Below are 21,146 nucleotides of genomic sequence, written 5' to 3'. Positions count from 1 at the left end.
ACGTCTAATATATTGATACTGACGTAGTACTGCATTTTGCACAATGTATTCATGTATATCCCAACGATCATGTGAAACACATTCATGTTCAGCTATTCACACACAAACCAGGTACTTATTTCATATTTCCATAAAAATAATCAGATTTTGCACTTGTTAAATTTTATATACAATAGTTTGCGTAATGTGCATGTTTACATAATTACATGTACATCATTGTACACATGTTACATCATTACATGTAGGCCTACATTAATGTACACATGTTACATCATTACATGTAGGCCTACATTAATGTACACATGTTACATCATTACATGTAGGCCTACATTAATGTACACATGTTACATCATTACATGTAGGCCTACATTAATGTACACATGTTACATCATTATCTTTGGAATAAAACATTGCACTACAAATTATTATCTTGTTAAAATACATTACATTCATTCAGTCTTACTTGTCTAGAAATAGCACATAATAAACTTAACATATCTTGGGATGACAGAACATCTTCTAACTTAGAATAGTTAGAAAAAAATATTTATATATAACCTGTTTATCTAACAGTAGAAGCCCCTCCCCTCCACTTGGTTGGGTCCCAGTCCGTGTCCCTTTATTGGGTGTTCTACTTCATTTACGTAGGAATACTAATGATATGGTTATACTAATAGCCTGGTTATATTAAACCTGTTTATAGTAACAGTAGAACCCCCCTCCTCTCCTCCCACTTGGTTGGGTCCCAGCCCCTTTATTGTAGGCTCTACTGCATTTGCGTAGGAATACTAACAACCTATAATTATACTAATAGCCTGGTTATTAAACCTGTTTATATTAAATTAAACCTGGTTATACTAATAACCTGGTTATATTTAACCTGTTTATCGCCATATACTAACAAACTTGTTTTACCATGAACGTATTATGTATATTATTCTTATATCAATATGATGAATTCACAGATTGTATAAAATACGAACCTTAAGTGTTTTCTGAATTTCAATTTTCTGAGAAATTTTTAAATTTAAAATGAATCTATCAAATGGTGAAATAAATGTCAAATGTGTATAATTTACACATCAATAACGAGCTCAAAATAAACCTATCTCATGATTAAAACCTACATTATTAAATGTCTATAAATAGTAACAAATACTTAATGCCAGTAATACGCATGTTCACCTTCAAACGAGTGGGATTTGCCTGTATTTATATTACTTCTTAAATCAGGTGCAGTTTCTTCAAAGGTTCTGTGGAACTGATCTCTTGTGCCGCTTTTGGTAAACGAATCTTGCATTTCCAACAGTTTAGTTTGATCCCGGCGGTAATTTGAGTCTGCAGTCCAATCAAAACGTCTGTCTTTTGCGCCTTCTGGGTTGATATGACGGGCGTCAACCCGCGTGCTGCGATAAGCGTCATAGTCTGAAGGGCCGCTTAATGTTGCGTTATGGGTGTTATGGCCATACTCTTTTACATCTAGTGGTTCATTACCACCACCAGTGGCCACCCGCACAGTACCATTTATTTGAACACTTTTGGCGGGTGACGGTGCTGATCGTCTGCTAGTATAGACAGACGGTAAACTAGCGTTTAAATCAGTGAGATTGATTTCTCCATCTCTAGCAGTCAGTGCAGACTTAATTCTGTCCGGATTATGACTGTGTACATAGTTAGACTGCGCTACCGGCTTTTGTGCCACTGATTGTTCAAGACGGGAAATCCCGTTTAATAGTTGGTTACCGGTATATTTTGGCATAACGTAGGATTTATTTCCTGGTGACCCTGCAAATTGGTACTTGTCCCAGTCAAATGGGTGAACCCTGGTTGCGTCATCAGTCTTGGGCAATTCTAGATTACCCTCTTTGGCGTACTGGTCAATAATTGCGTTTGTTTTATGGTAGTCCCACGGCCCAACATAATCGTATTCATACGGGTTGTCACCATCGTAGTAAAATGGAGGTTTCGTACTATAGATGTTGTGAAGAGTGTCGTAGTAAACAGGAGGGCGTAAGAGCGGCGTTGTGTAATCCACCTTTCGTTTAAGAAGTCTTAGATCATCGTGATGTTCTTGTAATTCTGCCTGACGCCATCTAGTATTCTCGGTCAACTCCTTCAGCTCGCTTGTGTGTTTTTCTACTAGTTCTTTCATAGGATCTTTCGGTTTGAATTCTTTATCAGCGAGTGAGATGGAATTCATTGCTTCATTTTGCTTTAATTCCGTTCCTGGATGTTGAGATGATTGTTGTAACTTCCAATGTGCAAGTTTTGCGGGGTCCTGAAAACTATCGTGGGTTTCGGATGGTAGGTTGGCATATTCCTTGGCCTAAATAAATAAAATAATATTAATAATCATTAAATAACATCTAGGTAACATTTGTTATCGCTGCCAAACCATAACTTGTTTCATCACGACCATTGTCATTCTAACATCACCGTCATTGTTACCACAACTTCTTCATGCATGTACCATCTACATACTTAAATCCTAAAGCTTTCTACACTATCAACTAGTGTGATGTGCCCATATATGGTAGTGATATGCCTTAATTACAGTAGTGATATGACATCATCATCTCCATATATGGTGGGCACATCACATTTTGTTGTCACTTAAAGTTTGATAGTGTAGACAGAGCTTTAACATGTTTTAATTTAAAATCACGTCTTCGTCATCTTATAATCTTCTTAAGTTGTGTTCCCACTAGCAACGTACCTTATCCATTTCGATTTGTGTCTTGGGTGTGAAGGGGACATACTTGATCCTACCATCTTTTATAACACATCTTAACAATTGGTTAGGTCCTACCATCCGGGATATCCTTCCCTCGTACTGACGTGCTGGCATGAAAGTTGGATAGCTACGCGGACGCTGAAAAAAGGGAGAAAAAACCAATTATATTGTTATTTAGAAAAAAATTGCCTGAGGTGATCTGAATTACGTGATGTTGTTGACGACGTCGATCTGTAGAACGGAAAATAACAATGATTAGTTTAAATCCTAATTAAAGAAAATAAATTTGTTTAATGGTGTTCCATGCATGACCTAGAAATACCAATATTCATTGTTAGTAGTATAGCCTACTGAACTTAAAAACTAGATCACTAAATTGGTTTAGAATAACAGAAGACAGTATCAATGTTAACACAGACTCGAGATAGTCTTGGATCTGGGCTGTTTGTCGATGTTATATGTTTCTTAAATTGCTTGAATCGTAAGAATTCAACCAATTAGGATGGGTCTGTAATATTGAAGGCTATAAAAATGATAATTTTGATTATGGTTTCGATTTGGTTTTTTTTCTATAATTATGGTTTTTGTCAGTGATGGTCACAATGAGTATGTATGACGATACGTTATGTATGACGATACGTTATGTATAACGATACGTTATGTATGACGATACGTTTATGAATGACGATACGTTCTGTATGACGTTATGTTCTGTATGACGTTACGTTCTGTATGACGATACGTTCTATATGACGATACGTTCTGTGTGACGATGCGTTCTGTATGACGATACGTTCTGTATGACGTTACGGTCTGTATGACGTTACGTTATGTGTGACGATACGTTATGTGACGATACGTTCTGTATGACGATACGTTCTGTTATTATTATTATTTTAACTTATGAATTATAGGTCTACTGAACAGCAATGATAATTACGATACTATCGAAGCAGTATAGAAACCTTATGGTTGAAGTATCTGCAATAAGTCGGTTTAATACCAAGTTGACAATTTGATCTAGAATTAGTTGTTATCACTTATCTTGTTGCTGCAAACATTATAAATAGCGCTTAGAAACGCCGCTATATTATCATTGTCTGGACGCCGCGTAGAACAGCCGCTATCGTCTGAACGCACGCGTATAAAAGCCGCTATATTATTATCGTCTGGACGCCGCGTAGAACAGCCGCTTCTGTCTAAACGCACGCGTATAAAAGCCGCTATATTATCGTTTGATATCAACGTAAATAAATATATTGTGCGTTTAGTATGTGTGGTATTCTTGCTTCGTGCCTTTTCCTCTTTAAAAGAATTTCAGTACAAAAGCGATACATAATATTATCGTCATGGTACGGTAAAACAGTCTTTTTTTTCTTCTTTTTTTATGTTTTAGTTTCAATTACTTGTTTGATATATAGTAAATATTGTTTGATTTTCTTGTGAATGTGTCTCTCGGTTCTCGACAAACCGTCTGTTATATTGAAAGTCGTTCAAAACCTTTTAATGTCTCAACGATTTGTTTTCATTCATTTAAAACGGAATCTTTATACATTCTCTACACATAAACACATTAATACTAATTTGGAATAATATTTGATTGCGTCAATCACAAATTTTAGCAAGATCCATTTATTCACATTTACAGAATGTATAAACAAAAACGTCTATGCCTAGCTTAGATCTGATTGATTGATATTTCTGAGACGAAATAATCAATTCCTCATAAATAAAAAGGTATATACCGTCGAGTAACTATCGGCCCACTTTGTAAATAAAAAAACCTCTATAAAAAATTGTGTATGATATGGCATAGTATCGATAGGATATCATACAACATGTGAACATGTATTGACAAACCACATAAACAAACATATTCATGGACGTCTAAAAAAATGGCATTTTATTGCCCATCTTTATAAAACAGAAAATTAATACAAAAATTAGGAAGGATATATTGCGCATAAAAAAATGTCTGTCAACATCTTTGACATTCTTAAGGGAAATATATATGGTTTAAAAACATCCAAAATAATTACATTTTACAAACTTTTCGTTAAATTGAAATGAATGTAAAAATCAATGAGATACACATTGACATGTGAAAATGTGTGAACTGCCTGCAGTCTGTCTGCAATGTATGAAATACATGATATTCTTAATGCTACATGATTTCACTCAAAATAACCTCACGGCAACTGTACTACATATAAATACAATCATGTAACAGGCAACTGACACGGTGACGCAACTGAATTGAACGTGGAATTATGTATTTAACATTCGCATCCATGAAACGTCTGTTTTAATTTGCGCGCGTGAGCACGTTACTCTGAAAATCCCCTTTATGTCATAACAAATAACTTGTCAAATATCTGTATGTAGGCCTACTAAAATAGGAGTCCCAAACACCCCTCTATCTGTTCATAACCAGAATACACGTCACTTCTTCCTACCCCTTAATGTATGCATTGTATTGCATAATTAAAGGTTCAATTGTTACATTTTTATAAATACGTCTTTCTGTCGTTCTGTCCACACTATCAAACTTTATGTGACAAAAAATGTAATGTGCCCATATATGGACATGATTATGTCATACTACTACCATATTTGGCACATCACTACTATATTTGGGCACATCACACTTTTTTTGTCAAACTAGCTTGATAGTATAGACATAGCTATGTGTAGCTTAAAACCATCAATATGATTGTGAAATAAGATGTTTGCGATTGAGTGATGATCGCTGGGTACCGGAACGAAGATATGGCAACATAGGCTGAGGAAGAAAAAATGTAGAAAAACTGCATGAATAAAATTACGAAATTTACAAGTAATCTAACAATCCTAGAGTATGGCGATTTTGTTAATAATAGCTGTTAATTAAGAGAAGTAATTTTAATTAAAGATTTAAAAATATTCCAGGCTTACGGAGCGGATTTGTTTGGTTTTGGATTTATGAAAATGTTTGGATTGATGAAAATGGTAATCTGTACGACCGGACAGGCCTACTGTAGGCCTACGACCGGACAGACCTACTGTACGACCGGACAGGCCTGTACACGACCGGGTTATACGTTCAACTCAACATAAGATGAATCTTTTTGCATAGACTTTTCTGTGAAGGAAAACAAACACTGAAATAGAACCGTTGTCTTCGTTTAACATGCAGGTAATTCTGATCTGAGGACGATGAAAGTAAAGACATACTTGTTAGGCGTGTCAGCGCTGTGATTGATGGGAGAACAAAATGATGATGACTCAAAACAACCATCGATTCTCATCGAATGTGTTTAATGTGAACTTAATAAAGCATAAGAGTATTAGGTGAAAGTTGTGCGTGTCTTAAGCACGTGTCTTAAGCATGGTTGAAAATGATAGAGAATACACCAAACTACCACGCTAAGATTATAAATAGAGATAATCAATTGTCATATACCATGTAAATATCTCTTGATAAATCCACTTTAAAACGAGTTTTTTTTAAATAAATGTACTTATTATTGAATTAATGACGTCATTTGCCTGTTTTCCATCATCAAAATTGACTGTGAGACAGCGTAGGCGGAAAATCGGATTTGAAAAACTGAAAAGGTGTCAATTAAAAGATTTACCTGGCACTTTGAATCAAGGATATACAAAATAAACTAATAAAGGGAGAGACAGAAAGTTAATCAATTGATATTGGCGGGAAAGTAGAAAATGAATACCTACCAGACTATGATCTTCAATTCCAGTCTTTCTCTCCGCGTCGACCTTTTCGTCGTAATTATCGAGCGCTAACGCGTTTGCTGGTCCGTAGCCTGTGTATTGTTTGCTGTATGTTGTAACCCATTGCGAACGCTCTACGTTTCGCAACGCGTTCGCAGTTTTAGGGTTTATGGTGTAATCTAGTTGTCTCGGAGCATGGTTTGGTAAAACTGCTTTCGGTGGAACTGGGTAAAATTGTTGCTGTCCCGAATGTGGTGTCTTACGTTGCTGAATAAATCAAATAATACAAATTATGAATAAGTAATTGTCCTTGATTGGTTCCAACTTGGACGTACTGCAAATAATTTGACCAATCATGAAGCAATCGATCATACGAATCACTTGTGATTGGTCAACTCACTTACGTTGCGCTTCTACGTCATTGCGTTGCGTCTTCCATGTGGAAGCCAAAGTGTTACGTTTATTAACGTATGGTGTAGGCATACTGTTATTTAGATGCAGCATTTTATCTTCATTTGTATATAATACATTTCAAAGGACTAACCTGGAAGAAAGTATCACCAGGCCACGAGAGTGCGCGCTTTAACGAATCAGGCGGTAGGTGCTGAATCTCCCATCGATGTGCTGCCCCTTTGGACTTGGTTCCTATGGTAACTGGATGCGGATTAGATGGGATTTCTTGATGTTTCGGCAATGCTTGTTTCTGAGCGTCACCGGTTTTGTAGTCATCTGGGGTGTTACTGAAACTTGGAAACACTGCGTATCTTGACATGTGAGAGCTGTACGGATGCTCGGCGGGGAACATTCGATCAATTTGAATTGCGCTTAAAAAATGAAAAGAAAAACATTAAATTTTGCGTTTTAAAGTGTTTTAAAATAATTCAAAATTTTATATTCTGTTAATTAACGGTTATGATTTTCTCTGTGAATTCTGCGCTTGTTTTGCGAGAATCCAGATTGTAGATATATATCTCAAAGTCCACGTCCAACCTAGCGTTTAGCAACTACTTGTTAACACCCTGTAGGTCCTGGCAAGTATGGAACGCCTGAACTCAAGCCGAACCTATTTAGTTTTAACATGAATAGTTTGATGAAATTGTTTCAGTGCAGACTAACTATTGGGCTTACTGTAAAATGTATGTAAAGCCACTTACGTCATGTCGCATTTCTCTGGTCTTGGTAATCTAAAATAAAAAATACAATTAATATTACATGACAGCATAAGACACACATAACTTTATATCCCCGTATAGATCCTGGCTGTGAAGTGTAACGTCAACAACAGCACAGCAGACTACGAATTAGGAGCGTACCGATTTTAATCACGATCTACGACATTCCAATGTTTATACAAACCAATGCTTTATGAACAAACAATAATTAATACAATCGAAATATTTACATCAGGATTACTCTTTCTAATCATTGTTCTGTATTACATACAATCTATTAATGTAAATACAATTTGCTAGTGAAATAAATCTTAATAACGAACATAGCGCTTTTGACAGGTCGACGACTCATCGTCATAAAAACCGGTGTGGACTGTAGATAATGGTTGAGCCTATATCGCATGGTATATTTAAAGTTCAAATAAAATCAATCAGAACGTGTAAATATCTGCTTATTCGTGATATTAATATTGATACCAGTCATCGTACGACGTAAAGCTCCGTCTACACTATCATAGTTTGACAAAACACATCCAGTGATGTGCCCAAATATGGTAGTGATATGCCCAAATACGGTAGTGATATGACATCATCATGTCCATATTATATGGGCACATCACGTGTTTTGATCACATAAAGTTTGATAGTGTAGACAGAACTTAAGAGTTGGGTTAGCATTCAAACTTACAATTGGTCGTTAAGTCTCACATTGCTCTTCTTAAGACTGGTTAAATTGTAATATTGCTCAATTGGTAACCCTCTGAAAAGATAAACAAGATATTACGCTCATTACAAATAAAGATAGGCGATGAAATTTACGAACAATGCTATATATACCACCAGTGTAAGTATAATTACATTATATTAATACTACCTGTCCTTAATCTCTGGCATTACTGCAGTAATCCATCGAATATCGGTTACATTATTAGATGAGTTCTTTACCTGTTTGGATTCGGGGAATCATTTATGAAGTAGGACGGTGAAGCAAAGGTCACACAAATGTCATTAAATAAAGAGCATAAATTGACATTCAGAAATATAAATAATACGTCATTGATTCGTAAACCTAGTATTCTCTGTCAGTGCTAAAAAAAACCCTTTATAACTTATTATCACCATCTTACGTGTAGTAGATAGGGTGCAGCTTCTTGTACAACTTGTATTTCTCGTCCCGTGGCTGGTAACTCGTCGGAATTTGAGGCAGTAAAGACGTCATTTCTGTAACTTTTAAACTTGAAATTTTCCAATCACGTACAAATTTGGAAAACTGAAGCAAACTGATTTCAATTCATCTCCACCACCGAGGCAGCAGCCTACCCACTCGCTATCGTCTGGCAAAGTGTAACCACGTTAACCTATCTACTAAGTTACCATGGTGTAGGTAAATAAAACGTATTGTCTCTCTCCGGTCACGTGATATAAGGGGGCTTACCTATTGACTGGAAGAGGATTGTTATTGTATGGCCTAATAGGGTTGATACAATGACTCCGTTCGCACTCATTGGGTGACAAAAGAAAAGTTACAACAACTTCACGGATAGAAGATTTATTGCGGGTGTCTGAAAAGGTTACGTTCTATCACTTCCTTGTATAATTCGCCAATTTCAAGTCACTCTAGAATGTGATATTCTCTTCAACATCCACCACGGACGAGGAAACTTATATTTACCGGTAGTATTATTTAACAGCGCATGCGCAGGGCATGTCGTCACGTACTGTCGAAGTTAGACCAATTAACTATCTATCCTTCACAAGTGTGACGTATATATTTTGATTTGGAAAATCGTTTAAACAAGAAACGCCGCTCGACTTTTTGACGTAACAGTTTCAATCATTGTTCTTTCTTCATTAAGTCAGGGAGTCTAATTAACAACTCCCTGATTAAATGATGCTTTTTTATTATTGATTTAATAAAATTATTCTATTTAATAATATAAGAAATAGTTATAACATTACAGATAATACATTTGTTAGAAGATTTTCAAGGATAGCTTTGGGATATTTATTATCGATAGGGCCTACAGATAATCGCGTGTAGATCTCCGATATCTAATAATAATATTAGGCCTACCTTGGATACGGGTCAGTTCCAGAGCCAAAGTGACGGTGACCTTTTTCAACCAAAGGTGGTGGTTCACTACGGGGGCGATGTTCAGCTGGTAGGTTAATGGGGCCTTCTCCTGCATATTCTCGGTGCATACCCCATGGTACCCTTGGCGTTTTATCAAGATATTCGCGGTAGTGACGATACCTGAAAACAAAAATACATTTATCATTAATATTATGACATTTTAAGTCACTTGCAAGTTAAGCAAGTTTAAATATGAAAAATTCGTTTTCTTTTTATATTAGGTATATTCATTCATTCTCATTCAATCTCTGGTACCTAGAAAGCCAAATTATATATAAATTAAGTAAGAAATAAATAAAATAAAGACTGTACTATATTACTTCTACTCATCTCAGGATGGCATTCCATATGGAGAGCATCTTTGACTTATATATACTGTAAGACATTGTTTATAATCGTTGAGACTAAAACATTTTCACTCGAATTGAGTCTACACTCAATCAGGCCATATATCGATTAAGTTTTTTAAAATTCATAATAATTAAACATCACATAAAGTTGATAATTAAAACTGCTTTATAAATCAAATTATGTATCGTTTCTAACCTGCAGTTGTTGGGTGTGATGGCATGGTGGTTCTATGGTGTAATGGTTAGCACTCTGGACTTTGAATCCAGCGATCCGAGTTCAAGTCTCGGTAGAACCTTTATATTCTTGTCAGTTTTTTATCGACTTAACTTAAGTCAATCTTAAACTTTTCATCACGGATATGGTTTGTGGATAGCTATTTTTTCTTTTGTAATTGACGTCATGGATTATTGAAATAACAAACGCATAATAATTTTAAGAGACTAATAAATATTCCATCATCATTTTTGTATAGTTATAGCCACAATCATGACTATACTATAGAGTTCATTAGTTAACAATCAGGTAGATAGCATTGTGTTAACATATTTGCAAATGTGTACGTAACAGGTTAATAATACATCATTCTTATCTATATAATTACATTAATCTTTTATCTATTTTTTCTTAACCTTTGCTTCCTATGTTGTGCCTATTGCTTGTCAGCATGTTGTTTGGTCACCCTCAAACAAAATAAAAACAATTGTGAAATTGCACTTAAGCTTGGTTCCCACTAGAACGCAACGAGAGGACGTAAGCGCAACGTAAAGCGTGGTTCCCACTAGAACGCAACGAGAGGACGTAAGCGCAACGTAAAGCGTGGTTCCCACTAGAACGCAACGAGAGGACGTAAGCGCAACGTAAAGCGTGGTTCCCACTAGAACGCAACGAGAGGACGTAAGCGCAACGTAAAGCGTGGTTCCCACTAGAACGCAACGAGAGGACGTAAGCGCAACGTAAAGCGTGGTTCCCACTAGAACGCAACGAGAGGACGTAAGCGCAACGTAAAGCGTGGTTCCCACTATGACGCAACGCGAGGACGTATAGTAAGCGCAACGTAAGTAACTTGACGAATCACATTGAAATTTGTATTCCAAGGTTAAAAAACACGATATACATACTGTACAAAAAATATATGTAAAAACAGCAAAAGGTTAAAATAGTAACAAATGTTATGACGCTCAGTCTTCTTAATTGAAGGGATTAACCTACCGAATTTGCTAAAGTTTGACTTCAATCCTTAAATAGCCTCAGTATTGATTTAATATTCTCTTGTTTTCATATAATATACTTAATCAATATGTATAATTATTGTATTTCAAATAAGTTTAACACTTTAAGGCCAGGTAAGACTAACTTGTATTCACACTCTGGTAATTATCAATATCAAATCGATGGCAGACAGTGGTACATCACATGCACATTTAACATGCAGTGTGAACAAAGTTATAAATATATTTTTATAAAGATATCAATAAAAAAAAATGTCAACTTTATATTGCCACTGAAAAGGAAAGAGTGTTGCTATGCTATAGCGCCGTAAAGCTCATTTGAATATACACCTGTATACTATAAAGGGAACGCGCAAATCAAGCAGCTCAGTTTGTCGTAAGGTTCCATTTTTTATTTCATACTGTACGCATCCAACACAGCGAGCACAAACTCGCCAATTTCAGGATGGATTAATTATTTTTATAATGTATCGTGCTTTTAAACTAAGTCTCATTTGAGGCTTGAGTGGAGTTTAGCTTATAAACTAAGTCTCATTTCAGGCTTAGGTAGTGGCGTTGAACTTGAGGGACAACCCTGGCATTAGGTCAGGATTGAACCCTGGACCTTGGGTATGGAAGGAAAGCATGTTAAACCATCAAGCTACAGCTCCACTCCACAGTGTGTCACAGGATCTGTGTTTTGTGCGAATTCTTTTCATTTACATTAAAAAATTGTAAGTACATTTCAACAAGATTGATTTTATGATAGAAGCTAAAAGAAGTGAATATTCATTCATTGATTTATTTGTGCAAGTGGGGTAAATAATAATAGTAATAATGTCTTGAATTAAATAATGCCTAATGTTGTGAAACCTCTAAGCGCTGAACATTATTATCCCCGTCATTTTTTTTTATCAAACACGTATGGAAATTTACTCCCATAATGCAGCTAGTAATCAGCGTAAAGGTGTGTCTTGATCTAACCGGGTACCCATTTTATACACCTGGGTGGAGAGAGGCAAACGTAAGTAAAGTATCTTGCCTAAGGATACAAGCAATGCGGCGAGAGTTGAATCCGAACTCTCGAATGCTCGATCAGTGGTCGAACGTCCAACACACGCCCTTATCATATAGGCCTTAGGCTATACTCGGATATTAAAATCGTATTACTAGCAGTCGTCGGCATATCATAATATAATTAGAGCCTTCTATTGTGTTCTAATGAATACTTTCAATACTTTCTGATCTATAAAACTGTAAGTTTAGCAGCATGTTTCCATGACAACGTAAATACAAACTTATATTCTATAACCTAAGATAACAACATGTTATACTAATACCAGTAGCAAAATACAACATAACAATTATAATTGTGGTGTATAAGCCTCGAGGATATCAAATAACCTCCGACGTGTGGCGAACAATAATATTATCATCCACGAAAATAAAGATTATTATAGGTCGTGCTCGGAACAAAACTTCTTAAAACTTAAATGTTAAGTCTCTTTCTTTTATACCATATTTATCTAGAGGAATGATTGGTTGTAGGCCTACGAATAGATACCGTTGCTATGGTTTTAAAGTACGGACTCAAGATCATATCGGGGAGGCCGGAATGTTGTTCTGTTCCGATGAAGCATACTTTACACGACTATTAAACGAACACTACTGTACAATTATTATTTCAGATAGTGAGAGACGGTGATTGTGTAGGAAATCAGATTCTCGGTACTGTCTATTTCCGAAGTAGGCCTATAGGAATATTATATTAGGAGTATTTTTTTTAATTTACAACATCTTTATACAAGATTACATAATCAGGTAGAGAAACCTGTTTTGCAATGTGATCCTGTCTTCAATACAAAATAAATTAGGGAAAAAATTAAGTTTTGTGAAAAAAAAATGAGTTAGGAACCTAACCATTAACCTAACCTTACATGATACAGGCACCACATGTGATATAAATTAGATGCTGTATTAGAAAATATTCCTATGATACTTCGGAAATAGATACCGTAGTATGTGGCGATACAGCACTGGAAATCGGGTGGAAGAGTTGTGCGGGAGGGGGATGAGGGTCATTTAGGATGTCCAAGTCTGTATGATATCTTGCAAAAAAATTACCGTATTAGTGGATAATGTACGGCGGCGCGGCCCGGCCTGCAGTATGCGGTATAGTGTATGTATATATATTATTCTTTACTCCATGTGTATATAGTCAGTTATTATGGCATGGTTATATCGTTTATCAATAATAGACTTAAGTACGTTTAAAGATGTAAACTTGCCGTTATGCACGTCGGACATTAATTCATTTGATGACAGTGGTCTTCTTTCAAACAAATGTCAATATTAGTTGAGCACGTGCTTACTCAATGATTTGTTTGTGTTACCAGTCAACTTAAACAACTTGTAAACTGCGACAACAATCAAAATGTGTATAGCTGTTCTCGGGGCATAGCATGCGAACACGAGAAATTGGAGGAGAAAAGGACGATATGATCCTGGTCCGCTGGCCTGTGGAATATGGGGGATATGATCTAGTGAGCCTATACATGATATGTATATATGTGCACTAAATACATTGTAAGCCTTTATATAGAAATATTTGATGAAACGCCTGATTGACACGACAGAGGAGAAACTTAACTGAGATATTTCCCTTAAATATTAAGTATTTCACTTAACTCAATAAGTGTAAGTGTTTCCCTTAGCCTTGTGAATGGTGAATACGGCCACTGGTCCGTTGGCCTGTAGAATATGGGGGATATAGTGCAGTGGGTTTATATAATTATGACCATTACTCATTAAACACAGTGTAAGCATTTATGTGCCGAAATGTTTGATGAAACACCTGATTGCGTGGGCAAGGCATATCTTGTTTGGTTAACCTGGAATTATAATATTAAACTGTAAAATGCCTGTCAGTTACCATTGATTCTTGATTAAACTATTCAGTTTGTTAATCTGCTAATCCGTCTCATTCTAATATTCATGAGCGTTACAATTGTGTCACTTATGCTACTAAATTCATGATATATCGAGAAATAAAATGATAGAATAATAGGAATATCCATGGTAATGAAGAATTGTTTGTTTGATTGTCAAGATAGTAAAAGTATATTATTTATTTATAACTCGTTTGTTTGTAAACCGGCCCCACACATGGGACAAGCTTCCTATTAATATAAAAGAAATCATCATTTTGTTCAATTTTAAAGAATTAAAGAAATATCGTTTACATAAATATTAAACATTTCATTTTTAATTATTACTGATGCTTCATTGTTCTCACTGGTCCTCATTTTATGCTCTGGTTGGTGGGGTTGGGTGCCCTAGGTCCAAGGCAACCCCACGCATTGACAATTTTCATGGTATGCTATGTTTTACGTTACTGTTATTATAACTGTCGAAATAAAGTTGAAATTCATATTTTATTTTAATTGGTCCTCGCATACTTAAAAACATTAACAAAATAGTTATTTACCTTGTATCGGAAACCGTTGATCTTTGTGGAACTTGAAATGGTGTAAATAATTCACTAGATTGAAAGTTTCTTGATAAGTTATCAACTCCTTGATGTTCGCGATAAAAGTGGCCCACACCGCCACCCATGCCTACCGGTGTTGACAAGTTGGGGGTTATAACGGATGTCATGTCGTATTAAATCCAAGTACAGTATGTTGATATTAATAACTCCACCACAGTGATCCTTATTTTATTCATATATTTGCCGAGAGCATGTCTTCATTGGTATTGCACTGCTTATACCTATGTAACTTATTTACATGTGAGTGCTAATGATTACCAAAATAGTGTAATGAGCGACCTAAACACTGTTGCTATGGGTAACGACGACGCTCTAAGACACTGAGTTGAATATAAACACAATAGGATTGTTCGTTATACAGTATTGATCTGTTGTGTAACAATACCAGCCTATGTGCTTATCTCTTTACTTAGTTTGTCAAGTCAGTCGGAACGACCATTTAGCGCTTACTTGACAAAGAGGGACGTCATTTTTACTTTTTTAGAAGATGTGATCAAGACGCGGTTTTCTCGATCGTGTACGTTCCATACAGACCGTTTTATGTTTAAATGGTTATATATCAGAAACTTTTTGTTATTTTCAAAAAAATATATAAATACTAGTCGAGAGATTTGCTGTTGGCACTATGCGTAAAACAAAGTAGAACGAGTGTCATATATTAAGCTGTGTCTACACTATCAAACTAGTATGACTAGTATGTTGATGTGCCCATATATGGTATCTATACATTTTGTGCGTTGTTGGATAACCATCCTCATAAATAGTGGTATTAAAGTGCCGATCCTGCTTCCCTCACATTTTGCGAATAGAATAACTCTTTTCCTAGTTTTATTTTCATATAGACTGACCAGTTCTCTTTCTTATAATATAATTAATGAGGCTGCAATGGAAAGTACATAATCATATGTATATTTTCAGCGACGATATCGATCGTATTCCGTGAGTAAAGAGGACACCGCAATGGTAATTAACCAAGCCATAATTTGTCATACAACCGAATATTCGATAGATTGATTGTGAAAACATCAATCATGAGAACGGTCTGTGCAGTAGCTTTGTATACGCTACATCAATCATGATCCAGCGTATGTTGTTATATACGTCATAATTACGTCACAGTAGCCGGATACCCAGTTTGTATGTACAGAATTTAAAAAAAAATGTTCATTGAGAAATGATTAAAATGTCAATTAAATCTAAACCCTTAGTTGATTAATTCTAGCGGCTAGTTGTCTGATGGTATGTATATACGAACAGAATTCGGCCTATTTCGTAAGATACCGTGTGCATTCTTATCTCGTTGCACTAATTTATCCATTTACTAAATGTAGGCCTAATATTGAACATAAGTGAACATTAAAGATTGGTTCCCACTAGCGACGCAACGTAACGCAACCTACGCAACGTGAGAAAATGCTCTTCCAATCATTGTGTTTTCCCCCGCCTGCGTGAAATCAAACCTGCGATATTTGCAGCACTGTTGCGTCGTCGCTTCACACTTGTGATTACGCAATACAGCACTTTGTGTTCTAGTGGGAACCACGCTTACGGAAGTAGCTGTTTTGCGTCAAATGCGTCAACTCGTTGCACGAACTTTATTCTATATGAAGACAAAATTAGAGACAGGAATCAAAACAACAAAAGATGTTGGTGCAACCTAATATTTATGACGTAAGCATATTTATTGTTAATGAAAAACGTTGTATTGATATTTTAAAAACAAATTAAAGACAAAATTATGCCATAATTACAATTAAGTGGGTCGTCTTTAAAGGGGCATTGTGTAACATACAGTCACAGCAAGTGGGTCGTCACCTTTAAGTTCTGTCTACACTATCAAACGTGTGACAAAAAATTGTGATGTGCCCATATATGGACATGATGTCATATCACTACCATTTAAGCATATCACTACCATATTTTGGCACATCACACTTTTTTGTCGTCAAACTAATTTGATAGTGTAGACAGAGCTTTATAGACGTTTTGAATAGTAACGAGCAAGTGACGTCATTTGGACAGATTCAAAGAGATAAATTATCATGACGTGAGCGCCCCCAACCATCTCGTAAAAGTAGGCCATCCTGGAATAATAAAAATATTTGCACGATTGTATTAGAAGAAAACGAATAAGCTTCTACATAGCTTCGCGTGCATTTATTGCCCACTGAGAGTACTTAAGCAATCGCTTTAATCATCTCTCCCTGCTTTAATGATTTTCATTGTTTTCATCCTTCTATTTCGCTCTCTTTCCATCTATTTCCAGGTCATATAAAGCTATCAGCCGTTGATTTTAACACACGAATGCTAATCTTTCAATCGCGGATCAATTGCTGAAACGAGAAGAAATTGAATATCTATATTCCTTTGATAACAACTAAATTATCATTTTATGCGCAATTTTTGATAGTTTATTTTGTATACGTATCGTTGCCTTTTACAGATGTAAAGCCTCGACATAAGTTCACAAACACCTCCTCCTTGCACATTATAATTTTGTTTTCAACATATAACCTTTCCTTTAATACGAATCGTGTTAAGATGAATATGATAATATCAATACACTGCACACAATACAACCTAATACTAGCAACTAATAAAAAAATAGATTAAGTGTTGAAGTAACAGGTATTATAGTATCACTCTAGAGCTCTGTCTACACTATCAAACTAGTTTGACAAAAAAGTGTGATGTGCCCAAATATGGTAATGATATGCCAAAATATGGTAGTGATATGACATCATCATGTCCATATATGGGCACATCACATTTTTTTGTCACATAAAGTTTGATTGTGTAGACAGAGCTTTAAGATGTAATTGTTTGAACATCTTCATCTTTTCATGATAATAAATGGCACCATTTTCACATCTCTCCCGACAGTCAGTAATGTTTGAAACACTGCCAATTAAAAACAAATTACCGGCGTCGTCTTCCGTTCCGTGAAACGGGAAAAATTTAGTGTGAATGTTGCTTTAACTTAGAATAAATATTTTAATTTTGTAGATGATTGCAAGAGTACCTGGAAAGCGTGTGAAATTGTGTGGGGAAATTATGGAACTTCCGATGAGTGCCCATTTATACCTGAATTGATGACGACTGGGAGCCTTACCGAAGTATTGGTGACGAGAGACGGAAGCAATATCTGACGGAACTCCGGGTATGTGTCTTTTGAAGAACCATTCCATCCGTTCAGTAGGCCTATAAATTTCCGGAATACTGGGCCATTTTATGTTTTGATAACTTCCTTGTTTTGCCTCTTTATTGGCTCGTACCTTCCTTTTTGTGACAGAAAATACATGGTTTTTATTTATCGACGGGTTTAGCTACAATTTGACAAGAGAGCTGGTACTTGTACAAACATTTGAAATGAGTTCATCGTTTTGAAGATGTTGTATGATAATGGACGAGTCCAAAACACAGACGGAAATTTGCCTGCGTTAAAAAGTGTCATTCCACGGCCGGTGTTTAATCTAAAACCACCAGGATAATACGCTGCGCGCAATGTTCAACTTTTATTGTAAGTATTTGGTTTTTATGTTTTTGTTATGCTTAGAGTAGAATAGAAACAACAATGATGTTTATCATATTGTTAATAATCCAACAGGTAATAATAGACATCGCATACAAAGACAGTAAGCCTCCAGGAGTGTCCTTTGAGTAGGCCTATTGTATTCTCCTTTTGCCCTCTTCACTCGTAGGTTATTTATAAACAACGTTAGATCCGTAAACAGATTCGCTGTATTAACTATTTTTGTTATTGTTCTCAATACCAACTTTTCTTATAAATAAGTATGTTTAATATTTACATTAACATGAGTTACTCCATGGTTAACAATCGGAAGAGAGGAAGTGGGGAATTGCTCCACTTTCTCTAACTGTCGTCTGGCATCCTATCAGATCACATGGGGGTTATCCTTCATCATCTTGATCGTGTTAAATAGTGTTTATTAATGTTTAGACCACCAGAGATCCGATGTCCTTTTGATAATATTTGACATATTTATTTTAGGCACGGTGCTTTTGTCGTGGCGGCACGTATCAGTGACGTCATGTTACCATTAAACTGATTCGTACAAAGGATAAAGCAGAAGTGAAAAGAGATGCCATTAAGGTCTATTGAGGTCTATTAAACGATGAAGTGACTCAGTGATGATCAGTTATAGATAATTCTAAGAACGAATTTAACATTTTCCTCATGGAGGACATTTTCCGAGTAGGGATTTAATTGAATTTATCCTGTTTCTTTTCAGTGAAGAAGTTCAGCCTAATTGTCTACCATTGGCCGTCATGTGTTTAAAACATTTCAGAAACGTGCTATTTCCGGTAATCTAGACTTGTGATCGGGATTTCATATCCGACGATTGAAGATAATCAATCTATGACGTCATCCAGATTTGTGAAGATACTTATTCATACGCGCGTACTAACGAGAAGCGCGTACATTCGTGTGAATCCAAGGATTACAAAGGTCTCGGTTTTATGTTAGCGTTGAATGCTTTCCCATTAGGCCTGCGATACATGTCTACCGCACGTAGAGTTATTGGATTCCACGGTAATAGTTCGACTACTTTTAATATTAAGCACGATTTCCAAGTACGGGTATAGTTTCCGTATCGTTTTAGCGATATTCTACGACTGCCTAATGCATGTTAATTTATTGTCTGCTCTGTGAACACAATCTCCAGGTTATTTTAACCGATGGAAATTTAGAGTCTTCACGCTTTGTGACACACTTAGCGCTTGAGAAATACAGTTGAATAGTGTAGTAATCGAATACAAAGCGGTTTGGATGTTTTCGTGTGTACGCATATTATTGCTGAAAACATGATGATGGATCTGTTATAGCATTGAGTTGTTGTAAGCGGGTTGTTCATCATCATTTAATTCACTAAACATTATTAATGAAATCAATTTTACTTAGTGTTGTTTTTATACTATTATAAATGGATCAAAGTTTAATGCACTGGTTATTGGAATACTTTTGTCAATATTGTAATTAACGATTCGCTAGAATGGACCGCAGTGCTTCGCTACGTGTTCGGAAAGGCGGGAAAATATTTTCCAAGACAGAACAAGAAATTGAAGAATGGCTTGATTTTCATCAGGATTGGTTCGAGGAGTATTTTATGAGGAAAGGCGGGAGTACCACTTTGGTTCACCGGTGGAATGACGCACGCAAAGCGGAGAGTTTATTTCCTCTGAAGCGCGTAACGGCCGATTTAAACAACGATAAACAAGACGATATTATGCGTTCGGCCGCAAATGCACGACCGCGCTCCGGATCTCGACAATATCTGCGACAAGATTTTGCTAAGGCCCGATCAAAAACAGTCTTCCATACATGGGCACCATCGACATCCGATACGGAAGATTATCCGGACGATAGCGACCGACCGGTTTCGCCACGCGAGTTGAGCGTTGAAGGACGGAACAGTCGGAAGCACTTTAGACGGGCCTCAACAGTACCTCCTCCAAGCCCTGGAATGACGTTAAGCGCTCTTTTAGAGCCACAAGTACGTCTACCACATAATAAAAATTACGTTACTCATGAACGAAAACTCTTTTTACGCTCAACAAACGAGCGCGACTTTTTTCTTGCGATCGTTAAAGATATTTCTCATGATTTAGATCTAAGTAGTTTGAGTGATAAAATTGAGACTAATGTGAGCATATTAGTGGACGCTGAAAAATCAGTGGTGTTATTATTAGAGGGTCCAAAAGGAAAAGAACAACTAGTTCAAAAAAGCCGCTCAGGTGAAACTCATCAAGGTGGATCGTTGGAAAGCGAACGTGGCCCCACGTTTCCTCCAAATGTTGGATATTTTTCCCAAGTAATTGAAACCGGAAAAGCACTTCGTTTACACGGTCAATTAGAGGTAGGACACTTTGGTTTGTATTAATCATTAACGTAATGGACTCACGAGTAAGTCAATTTTTACCTGTACTTTAGCTTTTCTTATTAAAACGCCAAATATTGATTTTAACACATCGTGGGCTAGACCAATGACGTCACATATATAGGTCACTGACCTTTAGACTTATTATTAATGGATTAAACTATATTTAAGACAGAGACATCCGTCCAAATTATACCTCAAATTAGAGACCGGTTTATCACAGATAGTGCCTGCTATACGACCGAAATATGACCAAAAAACGGCATTTTTAAAATTCACTTGACCAAAACGAGGTAAATTAACGCTTTAAGGCCAATTTACACAGACGAGCGGTAACGGTAATAAACATATAAAATCTATGGTATTCCTTATGACTATTTACA

The 21,146-nt window shown here is 36.1% G+C and overlaps 2 protein-coding genes and 1 non-coding gene across 5 annotated transcripts in view; 2 read left to right on the top strand and 1 right to left on the bottom strand.

Annotated features, from left to right (window-relative positions):
- Nucleotides 1-600: 600 nt before the first annotated feature.
- LOC144850729 (uncharacterized) lies at nt 601-15,119 on the bottom strand. The gene is made up of 9 exons (XM_078708133.1): nt 14,801-15,119; nt 9,695-9,874; nt 8,309-8,380; nt 7,603-7,632; nt 6,993-7,272; nt 6,452-6,715; nt 2,717-2,872; nt 797-2,326; nt 601-653 (listed from the first exon to the last, which is right to left on the bottom strand). Exons 1-8 carry the CDS (start codon nt 14,968-14,970, stop codon nt 1,160-1,162), a joined length of 2,319 nt encoding a protein of 772 aa, XP_078564259.1. The 5' UTR covers nt 14,971-15,119; the 3' UTR covers nt 601-653; nt 797-1,159.
- On the top strand, nt 10,329-10,400 carry Trnaq-uug (transfer RNA glutamine (anticodon UUG)). Its single transcript has one exon. It is a non-coding gene; the product is annotated as a tRNA-Gln (tRNA).
- LOC144850632 (dual 3',5'-cyclic-AMP and -GMP phosphodiesterase 11A-like) overlaps nt 11,673-21,146 on the top strand; it is a 50,970-nt gene continuing 41,496 nt past the window's right edge. The window contains exons 1-5 of one of the 3 annotated variants that reach the window (XM_078707978.1): nt 11,686-11,710; nt 11,875-12,047; nt 17,870-18,023; nt 18,190-18,383; nt 19,117-20,742. In XM_078707978.1, the coding sequence (XP_078564104.1) occupies nt 19,879-20,742 (864 nt within the window). In that variant the 5' untranslated portion in view covers nt 11,686-11,710; nt 11,875-12,047; nt 17,870-18,023; nt 18,190-18,383; nt 19,117-19,878. Of the gene's footprint in view, nt 11,711-11,742; nt 12,048-17,869; nt 18,024-18,189; nt 18,384-19,116; nt 20,743-21,146 lie in introns of those variants that run through there. The other 2 variants (XM_078707986.1, XM_078707971.1) reach the window with 2 other exon arrangements.

Source organism: Antedon bifida, chromosome 1 (genome assembly GCF_963402885.1).
Source record: "Antedon bifida chromosome 1, ecAntBifi1.1, whole genome shotgun sequence".
NCBI lineage: Eukaryota > Metazoa > Echinodermata > Crinoidea > Comatulida > Antedonidae > Antedon > Antedon bifida.
Note: the sequence above shows the minus strand (reverse complement) of the source record. Positions and strands in the feature narration are given on the sequence as shown.